The following is a 12,148-nucleotide window of genomic DNA, read 5'->3' as shown; positions in this document are numbered from 1 at the left end:
ATTCTTTCGTTTGACAGGTTGTTTTTGGGTTGACCTTCTGTGGCAAACGTCCTCGTCACGTTCCCATAACATCACTATAAGTTTTAAAACAGAACACTTTAAAACTTCTTTTGTTCCATTAGAGAACTTCAAAGTCCACAAAATCAGTGGTAATACGGTTTTAGCAATATCATAATTGCGGTATCGATTTCCATTTTGGTTTGAATGATACAAAGAACATTAAAGTGATTTCGTCACAAAATAAACAAATCGAGATGATATTGCTTTCAACTACATGTCGCCGCTTCCGTGGGAATCTGAAAATAGTTCTGCAAGGACCACAGACAAGTTTAGATATCAGCTTTAAAGTTTAAAGTGCTTTTGTTATTTGATGACTAATTATTGTCAGTAGTTTGCCCGCCGTCTGGCATATAAGAGAACACGATCAACCCAAAAAGCGACGTTCTCCGCTGAAGATCTGAGCTTCTAGATCTCGAAGGAATCGTTCTGTTCTCTCTTGCGTTCTCTTCTCCAAGTAACAGGTATTGTACGATTTCCCTAAGATTACATGTATGCACAATACATTTAGTTGGTTTAAATTTCTGTCGCAGGGGCAAGGAAAAAGTAATAACGCCTCTAGGGCGAAATATTTATTGCCTCGCCAGAATGGCATGTTTCCTTTAAAGGGAATCAGAGTTCACGGAAGTCTTATTCTTCTTATCTATTTATTTGTTTATTTATCTTAGTCCTATCTTGTTTCATAACTTTATTTGTTTAGTATCTGCGTATCAGTTGATTTTAACCTCTCAATTCGCTAACTTCATACAGTGGATATTGCAAGCAAAGGAAATTTTTTTCCTCTGGCCTCTAATGTCAGAGGTAAAATATTGTAAATAAAACGAAAAAGCGCGTTAGTGTCTGATTTTTAACTTAGACCTAAATCATTTCGGGTTGCAATTTGCCGATTTTGTGACGGTGGTTGTGTCGCTCTCGCGTGCTTAATGTCACATACCGTTTCAGTGACCCACTGATGGCAATATAGAATACAGATATTATGAATAAGTTTGCTAGTACTGATATAATACTCTCTATGATTCAACAGGTGAAAAGCGAGAGCCATTAGCCAAAAGCAAAATGTGCATCACGAGGTATGTTTAAGCTAAAAAGTTTTTGAGTCGAACTTAATGAATTAGCTAGCAGCTCGCAGCACCAAGCCCCAAGGTTCCTATAATGTGTTTAAATGAAAATAGTATACGAAGTTGTTTTTCTTTGAAATAAAGAGTGTGCAGTATACGATCGGTCACCATGTCGGTGCATGGTGCTCAAAATGCAGAGCAGGGCTAAAATCTCATTCTTTCATCGTTTGAAGAAATATCACAAAAGTCATTTCGATAATGCCTCGATAGGCTTAGCTGCTTTTCCTTTAGCCAAACATTCTTTGAACATTATACGTCGTGAAGACAAAACTAATGTTCTGCTAAACTAAGCACGAATGTAAAGCCCCCTCGGACAGAATAAAAGTCGCTCCTTGAGCTGTGAACACCATTAATTTCAGACCGGGCTTTCTTTGACCTACGGAGACTGGGAGTTCTCTGTTTTACTCCCTTCCCCCTCCTCGCCCCCCTCCCTACATAGGACACGATTTCTACCATCTCGTAAGGGTGTCATTGGTTTTGTGAAGCTTTTATGAAGTTCAAGTTATTGACGTCGCCGTCTTACATGAAAATGTCGAAAATACACATCTTTTGTCTTTGGATATGAGATGACACATACATACATAGATAGCCAACGAGAGATGGCCATAATCGTCTCATAACCAAAAAACGCGGGTGGAATGATTGTTTTATTAAAAAAAGCCCCCAAAATATGGAAAAATAAATTAAGGGCAAAAACGTCTCAAAAAGGTTGGTGTACTCTTACCATATTTGTAGAGCGTGTTATAATTGCCCATATACCATGTCATATCCCGGGGGGTGCTCGTCGTTCCTTTTAGGGGTTAAAAAAGTGGTTTTAGTACCTCTTAGGGTGCTCAGCGTCAAAAGGTCCACAGCGGGAGGTTTTGCAGTACCTTTTAGGGTATTGAGTGGAAAAAAATATGAGAGGAGACAATGTTTTGTTTTAAAATTGGTACCTCTTAGGGATGAAAAATAAAACTTAAGCCTCGCCCCCAAAGCAAGATTTTGGTATCTCTTGGGGGTTCTGTTGAAAATTCCGACCAGCACCTCCTTCCTTTTTATATGGGAGTCCCCCGGGGTCATATATTATAAGACATGGTAACATATAATACATCATCATCATCATCATCATAATAGAACAAATCCTAAAAGACATATATTATATGAGATATAATTTGTCATATAGAGCATCTGGATGAATTGTGATGTAAATTTATGTTGATTTGTCATTTTTTTTTTTTTTGTTTTTTTTCTAATGCAGCTTTCTCCTCGGAGTATTACTTGTCGCTGGCTGGTTTGAAACGCCTCAAGGGTATTTAGGTGCTTCTTCCGCGCAACAAGTGCTGGATACGCTGAGCCTCCCAAACTGCGAGGTTTCACTCGTGAAAAGACTTTTTTGTCTCAAATTCCATTATCGCACGTTTGATGGCACATGCAACAATCTCTGCAACATTACAACCGGAGCCGCCTTTACACCGCATGATCGGTTCCCAGGCTTAGATCCTCCTACTGCGTATGAACAACCAGGCAACCAACCTCGGCAATTCTCGTCCGAAAGATTTAGAGGCAGGCGCATTCGCCTCCCAAATACGAGGTTTGTTAGCAAGGTAGTGTTTGATAACTATCCAGACCGAGCAAGTTTTACCCACATGGTAATGACGTGGGGTCAATTTTTGGACCATGATCTCACGCTCACTGAATTCACTGTGGGGGTCAACCCACAGCTCGATTGTGGCACAAGCCAGGAACCTTGCCCCAGCCTGATTGAAAAACCTTTCTGCTTCGGAGTCAACATCAGCTCCAGGGTAGGGCTATCGGGCGATCCTCTTGCACGGTGTACTCCTCTTGTCAGGTCAGAGCAGAACAGCCACGGCAATCAGGTCAGTTGTTATCCTTGATGATACCCCCGGGGGTGAGGGTACTCTCTTATATGGGCTACATGGGTATGTGCAGCCCCAAAGGGTATGGTTTTTCATTCTTTTTGGTGTTAAATAGAGAATCGATTTTGGCCATTTTGGTCATAAATAGGGTATGGTGTTTGCACTCTAGTCTTGAATTGGGTATGTTTTTAGAAGAAGCTTCATCGTTATTGATAAGACCATCGACAAAAACCCTTCCGAAATTACGTTTAGAGCAACTGTGCCAGCCGCAACAGTCATCAATAGAATATCAAATTTTTGGTCAGGTCATTTGTAGAGTAGGGAAAATCGAAGATTTTGGTCATAAATAGGGTAAGGGATTTTAGAAGCGGGACGCACACCCCCGCCCAAGTTTTCTGGGAGTACCCCAACCCCCCAGGGATGACACGTAGGTCAGTTTCTAATCTTCTGAGATAACACATTTGTCAGTTTATTATTTTTTTTAAATTAAACGCAGGTCATGGTCAACTTTCTTATCATAGATGACAAATAGATCAGTTACTTATTTAATGCTATCATCTATTTAATAATTACACTTATGTGAATGTATCTTTCTCCAATGTAAGTTGTAACAAAGTTCTGACACAGAAAACATCAAAATACATTATTTTGCGTAACATAAGCATGTCATGTTAATTAGTTATCTGTCCTGTTCAGACTTATACTATAAGGGATTAGTGGAAATCGTTGTATATTCAGTTCTAAATAATTCTACAGGTTCCTTGGCTTATAAACAGTTTAGCGTACTTAGCAAAATGAACGGTTGTTTTTCTTATGCTAATTGAACTAAATTTTCCTACGATAGATAAACGAGATAACCGCTTACCTTGATGGATCACAAGTGTACGGCTCAGATCTCGAGACAGCAAAAAGCCTTCGCTTCTTCAAACTGGGACTTTTGATAGTTGAACCTTTCATTAACAGCAGCGACTTACCCATTCTTCCAGCACAGGAGTCTGTGGGCGGTGAAGCAGGCTTCTGTAGATCTAACGATACTGAAACTCAACCTTGCTTCAGAGCTGGTGATCCTCGAGTGAACGAGAATCAAGGTGGGAGAAATTAGAGACAACTTTAAATCATGCTGTTAAGAAATCCGAAACTTAGCAAATCTATCAAGAGCCAGCAGGTGAAGCGAAGCATTCTTAATCAATCAATCAATCAATCAATCAAACCTAAGGTATTAGGCGCTGGTGTTTACGATACACATGCGTCTCCGATTAGGCTTGTCTTTCTACTATGTTCCTATTAAACTATAAGCCGACCAAAGACTTTCTTTTGGTTTCTGACGTTTTCTTTAAGTGCAAGGCCCATCACGTCATGAGTGGCCTTTGAGCTGAACAGGCCACCTTGACGGTAAAAATAAATTTTTACTTTACTTTACTTAAATGCCGACACACCACATGACCACCTAACCATTTTATTCTGTTTTTTGACAGCGTTAATGGCAATGCACGCTCTGTGGGTTCGTGAACACAACCGTATTGCCAAACACCTGTTCACTCTGAATCCATCGTGGAAAGACGAGAAACTGTTTCAAGAGGCGCGCCGAATCGTTGGTGCCATGTTACAACACATTACATATAATGAGTGGTTGCCAACACTCATCCCCAGTCAAAGATTGGTAAGACCTGCAAGGAATAACATAATGTAATAATTCATCCTTTCTTTTCTCGTTGAGCAAAAAATACGTAGATATATATTTATTTACAAGTTCTTTTCAAAGGGTTGACATGGACACACACCAAGGGCTTATCCACAAACTTAAAGGATTGATCCGCCTTTTACAGCAAATGCGTAGGTGATGACATCACCGTAGTGATGACCCTTAGAATACGTGCAAAGTACAGTTAACTTCGCTTCGCGAGGATTGCTTTCCTTCGGCAAAGTTATAAAACGATTGATTCATGCCTCTAGCTGTGCATCAGCGACTTATGATGCACTTCAGTGTAACGTATAGAAAGTACTCAAGACGCTAGGCTAGTCTTCTTCGGGCAATTCGTACGCTTCTTTCCTGCTCTCCAAACTTCGTGCGTACATCATATCTCGACGAAACACGCTAAAGCATTAATCAATTGTTGACTTTTTATTTTGATCGGGGCGCTCCAAGTGAATTGATATTAACAACGGCTTACACACCTGCAAAACCTATTTAGCATCAGCAGTACACCGTATAATCTAAGAGATTCTGAAATCAAACTAGACTTTCCCAAGCCGCGCATACTGCAAGCGTGGCTTTCACCTATAGCGGGGCGCTATTATGGAATGACCAGCCCGTCTAATTACGGAAATTAGACTTTCATGGACGTTTTAAAAGGGAAATTGACCGACTTGACAACAACTGTCAGCCAGACTCCCACACGGCAATCTTGTAAAACAGTGCAGTGTAGTTATAATTCGACCGTCTTCTGTTTCAGCGGCGAGATGCAGGAGTTGCGCTGGAGGCAGATGGAACATTCTTCAACGGTTACGTTCCGAAAATAGATTCTACAATTATCAACTCGTTCGCCACGGCTGGCTTAAGAATAGGCCACACTTTAATTCGGGAGAACTTTACAGTATCGAGTGGAGTTGATCTCATTGACCAGCTATCCCAATCTCCAGTCGATTTTTTTAACCCAGGACCGCTCAATGATCCAAACTTAGGAGTCAATCCTTATACAGGGCTTTATCTTGGATTGGCTGGAATAAGAGCTGGCGAATTTGATCGGTATGTATTTTGCTATGTTTTGTGAGTCAAAATAAACTGACTGACAATCGGAAGGCAAGAACTTCATTTATCGATTGTCTTTCACCTATGGAGGCAGTGTGGCCGAGTGGTCAGCGTGTCCGACTCGCAATCCAGCGGTCCCGGGTACGATTCCCGCTCTGACCACTACCTGGATTTGTTTCACGGTAGCCCCGAGTTCAAATCCTCGGCCATGCTTGTAAAAAGCTGACTGGTTTGCCTCCGGCCAGTTGGGATTCTTAACAATGTTACATGTATATTCAATTTAAATTATTTATTTCAGTTGTTTGCTCAGCCCCGCTAACCTTTGCGGTATAAGCACTGCCTAGGGTAAATAACGGTTATTTATTTTACTTACCTTGCACAAACACCTCGATGGCATGAACCGTAATCTAATATCGAAGTAATTGTAGGACTTTTTAGGTTACAATTTATTCGACACACATACATGCGTTTTTATTTCAGGGAGAAATACTAACAAGAGAACTGAAGTGAGGATGATTTAAATGTAATATAGTGCTTCTTAAAAAGATGTTCTAAAAGACACCATATCTCCAAAGTACAAAATATCTATCAGTTGTTAGTAGAATTCTACTAGTATACTAATGCAAATTCTGCAATTTGATTGGCTGAGCTACTCGTACACTATCAGCCATTAAAGTTCACCACTAAATTTTCTCCGATTCTTGTTGGCTTACTAACTGATCACGTGACGCGATAGTGTTCATCCGCGGAGAGACACTATCAGCCCATAGTGCCCGTAAGAGGAAAATACCCGGATGGATAGTACTCGTCCGTGAAAATATTTCCGTAAAGAAGCGGGCTTACAGAAAGTAAACAATTGAAATTTATTAAGTGGGTTTTTGCCTGGTTTTTTTTTTCAAATTTTACATTTGGCTTTAACGATCTTTCACGGCTTTCATCGAAAAAAGTTGAAATAATTCAATATAAATTTTGAGTTGGCGCGCGGAAGAAAATTTAATGGTGAACAATAAAGACAATAGAGTGTTTATATCTCTAAACTATCGGTCTGATAGTTGTCCCTTGGAAATTTGATGTTCTTAACACCAGCATATTTGTTACAAGAACATCAAATTTCCGCGGGACAACTATCAGCCGATAGTTCCTCGACAGAAACACTCTATTGTTTAATTAGAGTGCAGTGGCTATCGTTCGTCTACGAAATGGGGACGATTTTTCGTTTTCCCGAAGTTTTTAAGGAAAGTTTACATCCCAATGGATAATGTAATTCCTCAGAAGACTAAAAGAAGGACATTAACGGTTTCTTGACTTTAAAAACTTGAAATTATTGACAAAATTATGCGCGGGCTCACACAACTTCAATTTTAAATGGCATTTCAATCCGAGCAATCTTTTAAAGGCGCAAAGTTCAAAATACTTCGAGAAGTAATAGAAAACCCTTAATTGAAGTCAGTTGCAGTTAGAATTCTACTAAAACTATTAGATTATTCACTCTCGATTTTCTATGAGGTGATTCGGCCTTTGGCCACGCCAACTATCACTTCTCAATAGAGATCTCGAGCTCATAATCTAACTGTTAATTAGAAAAAAGTGATCGCAAACTATTCAAAATACGACAACTACCATCCTTTACTCCCTTTGCTACCACGAGTGAAAGAATCGTCAACCAGGCTACGATGTAATAGCAGCCAGCTCCCAAAATACACACTGAATGTTTAAACTATAAATTACAATACAGTATTACCCTTTTATCAATTTTCCCCTTTTTTAACTTGAAAATCGCTTTTAGATAAATCTATAATCATTTTATCTTTTCTCGATTGTAAAATTTCTTATTAATTGCGTCCCGACCGAGAGCCAAATATTTTCCCATCCGGCCTGACCTTACCAAGTCAATACTCACCGTTTTACCATATGACCAGAGTTTTGATTTTTTGCTTTTTTTATTATTATTATTTTTTGCGAACGTCTTCAGTTGTGAGGGTGTTTATTTTCTTTCTGCGCTTTCGGAACAAGTTGCCGACAGAATAGTTCTGCATCGGACTACTCGCCATTATAGTAAATGATTTTGCGAGGCCGTACCCGTAAATTAGGTTATTTTGAAAACAGCTACTCTTGAAAGGGCATCAACCTCCAGGCTCGATTTCCGCCGCTCTCTCGAGTCTAGTCTGAAGTCCGGTTTCGTATCGGAGAAGGCGCGCGGGCTCCTTTTCCGAACAGCGGTCGGTAATGGCGCCTAATCCAACTCATTAGTAGATTTGTTTCAACACTATATCTAAAAAGCAAGTTCCGGCCCACATACTCAACGTTCTCCAAACAGTTAAACGAGATCCTCCGAAAACTCGTATTTGGCAATAATTATTGATTTTCTTTCTCGTAGGAACATTGCTGATGCCGTGCGAGAACGTCTCATTATTCCAGGGCCAAACGGTGGGTTTTTTGGTGATCTTGCTGCTATAAACATGCAGCGTGGACGAGATCATGGCTTACCAGGGTATATCCAGTTTTCAACGCTTTGTGGTGGTCCCGTAGCCAGAGGAAGAAACTTTAATCAGCTTACAAATATACCCTCTAGTCAGCGGCGAAGACTGGATAGAGCCTACAGAACTGTGGAGGACATCGATTTATTTGCGGGATTGTTGAGTGAGGGAAATCAACGCGGGAGTGAGCTTGGACTAACCACCACCTGTCTGATGCTCGCGCAGTTCAGCAGAACGCGCCATGGTGATCGCTTCTGGTATGAGAGAAACGACACTCTCACAGGGTTTACCATAGAACAACTGACCGAGATAAGAAAGGCCTCTCTAGCTCGAGTGATATGTGACAACTCAGACGATGTGACCACTATTCAGCCCGAAGTTTTCAAGCGAAGCATTATCCATAGCCCAAATGATGATGTGCCCTGCCGTCATCTGCCTTTTGTCAACCTGAATGTTTTCAAAGAGAGTAAGTACTTTTTTCTATTTGCTCTGGGCATTCTTGGCATTCTGGGCTTTCTAATGAGGTGGAAAAAGGAGTCCTTTTACCTTTACTCTGGGAGTAAACATTCCATCAAACTTGTGTTAAAACGCAGCAAAGTTTCTGCCGTCTTATGAGACTTAGGAGTTTACAATCTTGGACGTAATGTGGAGCGTCTTCTAAATGGTCGACAGTAATTTAGAAGTAAAAATTCAAAGGAATCGCCTGCATTTCTTTCCCTCCCCCAGATGTAACCAAGAATCGAAATGTGGGGGAAATGAGCTACAATAGTGGAGACAGACTTTAGGCTCGTGAAAAGAAAAGGGCAGCTGCAATATTTTTTTCTGCTCACTTTCCGCTCTGTCAATCACCGATAACAAACAACATTGCAAAATTCTAGGAAAGATGGCGATAGTTTATAATTAATGCAGAACAAGTATGAAGTGAAATATTGATTTGTTATTTCTTGATTGCTAGGTGCCAAATATTTCGGTGCTCCTAAATTTTCCCGGAGTGGTGGTTTTGGCGGAAATGTCGCTGCTTGAAGTATTCCCAGGGATCCATTCTTGAATTTGTGCCATGCAAGTTTTTGTTTTAGTTAGTCAGAAACGATGTAGTTGATGTTAACATTAAATGTAACACGTACAGCTAAGTTAAAGGCCCCAGTGGCTGTAAGAGTAATCTGCGATCATACCCTCCCTTCCTTATATTCAGACGTGGGGGTTACTGTAAGGGTGGCTAGTTAAACAATATTATATTTAATAAGGAATTAAATTGTCTTGTTAGTCAATAAGTATAAGAAGTCATTAATTGTAATCAATTGATCCTCCCTTTTTTAGGAAACGTACATACGATAAATTGGGCCTCGGGTGGTGGGCAATCTTCGGGAAAAAAATCGGAAATTTATATACGATGGCCTTTTAAAATTATTCGATAACCTTCGTACGTCCTTGGGTAGACCTTCAGTCGTTTCTGGTCAGGTTTGACAGTCTTGAAAAATTCATTTATAACTCAGAATCTTCAGACGTCTTATACCAACTTTAGAGTTCAAGTTGGAGGATTTTCAACACACATACATTGAGTACAAATGTCGTCCCTTATATGTAGCCACTCCTTATTCAGTAATTATATATATACTCCGAACTGACTGCAGTAAGCTTCAGTAATTTCAACCTCTGCGTTATAGAGGAAGGACAAGTTATATTTACATAGTTTTGCTTTGCAAGTTTTAATACTTAGTTTTTGAATGTTAATCTAATAACGAAACTTGTCAGATAACTCTATGGAAGTGGGAATAAAATTTAGCAACTTAATATTGAGAGTTCTTTTCTGTTTGAACATGCATGAGTTACAATGGCATTAAGAAGAAGAAGCGAAAAATCGCTAATTTGGCCATGTTTCAGCAAATTAAGCGGTCAGACATTAAGGTCGTTGTAGGTTGTTTACTCAGAAAAGACTCACAAAAGTGGGGTCACGGACACCCCAGGAACTCCCCTCCCCCCCCCCCCCCAGCTATGTCCCTGATCTATGAGATGATCATCTTGCGTAGTAACGGTCATGGTGAAATTAAAATATAAGAGTTTGTATGGGAATATTTCGGATCGGTTTTAGGAAGTAAAAATACTGTCAAGTGCTTCATAAAATTACCTCACCTTACTTCCACAGTCAGTGTGAAGCTTGATACAACCGGTGGCGTAAAACCACATGACAATCTGGTGGGTACCCTTACTTTGACATAGTGTGACCCCCCTTTGAAAAATCCTGGCTACGCTCCTGTAGATGGAACTTGGGTCGCCTGTGCCAGGAAAGTGGCAGGAACTTCTAACCTAAGTAATCGCCATAACTTCCCTACTTGCATGTTTTAGCACAGTCTAAAAGAACCCTATCGTCTTGTTGACCTTTGTTGGGTCGCGCGTATTTAGAAGCCGTAATTTTATGGCTGCGAAGAGAAAGGTACTGGTATGTGTATCGCCGGGATTTTTTTCTGAATTCTTCCTGTGGGAATGGGATTTGAGCACTGGGAAGTGGAATTTGAGAGCAAAATGGTCTGAGAGATGGGTTTGCTTCCCCTCACCCCTATTAGAGTTGGAACGTGGCCTACCATATCAAGCTCCCCATATCAGACCCCAACAAACAATACGAGACCCCAACCTACCATATCAGACCCCCGGGGGCGGTGCTTTAGGAATTTCTGGGTGGGGATATGCCGCTGGGACCCTGGAACCCTCAGCCTATACCAGAGCTAGTTCAGCTGAATTTTTCTACCCTATACTAGAGTAACCAGTATTAAAACCACGGGTTTCCGTCTGAATTCCGATTTTTGACATTTAATAATATCCAGTAGTGTTTTATGATACTCATCTATCGACGCTGTTGAGGCTGAGTTGCAAAAATTTAAACTCGCCGATTTCATTTTTTTGTATTTTTGAGTGGCAATTCCTGGTTTCCTTAGTTTAGATAAAATCTTCAACCAACTGGTCAGTTTGGTGAAAAATGATACCCTATTCTAGACCAAAACGCTCTTATTTATATACCCTATGCTAGAGTAAACTGCTTGAAAACCATACCCTTTACCACAGCGGCACATACCTATATAGCCCATATATGGCCGTACCCCTCCCCCCCCCCCCCCCCCCGATCAGACCCAAACGTACCATATCAGACTCCGATCATATCAATCGGGTTTGACTGTTTTAGGGACCGTTCATTTTTTATAAGGTAGGGGGGGCTGGTGGGATTTGGGGGGGGCCATGCGAAAAAAAATGACTTTCGAGGGGGGGCCATCCCAAAAAAATAAGGGAAAAGGGGGGGTCATGTGAAATATTTTAGTAAAACTTTAAAATGGCATGATGTTTGAATATCAAAAAAATTGCTATGGAATAAATATAGAAGGCAGGATACAAATTTATTATAAACTTTCCATTTGCTTTAAAAAAACGTTTGGCGACAAAAAGCATTTGCAGCTACTGAAAAGAAGTATTTAACACTGTTATTTTCGAATGCAACTTTCACTGGCAGTCATCTTCATCTTCGCTGTCGTCGAGTTCTTCGTCGCCGCTTGTGCTGCTATGGGAGTCTCTTTCACCAATGCAGCAAGAAGCAGCAATACTTTCCGTCAGAGTGTACTCTTCAGGGTACATGAAGGTGTAAACATAATCTCTGACGTTCTGCTCAAGGTTGGTGGTGATTCTGCTTCTTGCAGCATTGGTGAAATAATTCCCTTCCAAGAGCTGTGCGATGTATGGCCCATCTCTTCTAAATAACGACGTGGCGACATGCTCAACTTCAATACACTCTTCCGGGACGGCCGTTCTAGGAGGGTACACAAGGCATTGTGGAAGATCATTTCCTAGCGGGTTTCCAACCCAGATTCCATAAACTCGTTGGACGTTGTTTTCAGTCCGCTTCCT

General features: G+C 40.7%; 1 protein-coding gene across 1 annotated transcript; it reads left to right on the top strand.

Moving 5' to 3' along the window:
- The first annotated feature begins 441 nt into the window (after positions 1-441).
- LOC145464263 (salivary peroxidase/catechol oxidase-like) lies at positions 442-10,038 on the top strand. Its single transcript, XM_081448097.1, has 8 exons — positions 442-521; positions 1,082-1,127; positions 2,416-3,034; positions 3,879-4,122; positions 4,510-4,694; positions 5,488-5,780; positions 8,161-8,726; positions 9,216-10,038. Exons 2-8 carry the CDS (start codon positions 1,114-1,116, stop codon positions 9,281-9,283), a joined length of 1,989 nt encoding a protein of 662 aa, XP_081304223.1. The 5' UTR covers positions 442-521; positions 1,082-1,113; the 3' UTR covers positions 9,284-10,038.
- Positions 10,039-12,148: the final 2,110 nt, after the last annotated feature.

Source organism: Orbicella franksi, chromosome 12 (assembly GCF_964199315.1).
Source record: "Orbicella franksi chromosome 12, jaOrbFran1.1, whole genome shotgun sequence".
NCBI classification, from domain to species: Eukaryota; Metazoa; Cnidaria; class Anthozoa; order Scleractinia; family Merulinidae; genus Orbicella; species Orbicella franksi.
This window is presented reverse-complemented; position numbering and strand designations above follow the sequence as displayed.

Bases quoted from the DNA above. Each gene is read 5' to 3' on its own strand.
- LOC145464263 (XM_081448097.1), top strand. The intron at 5,781-8,160 runs GTATGTATTTTG...TCTTTCTCGTAG, and splicing joins AGAGCTGGCGAATTTGATCG to GAACATTGCTGATGCCGTGC. The intron at 8,727-9,215 runs GTAAGTACTTTT...CTTGATTGCTAG, and splicing joins CCTGAATGTTTTCAAAGAGA to GTGCCAAATATTTCGGTGCT.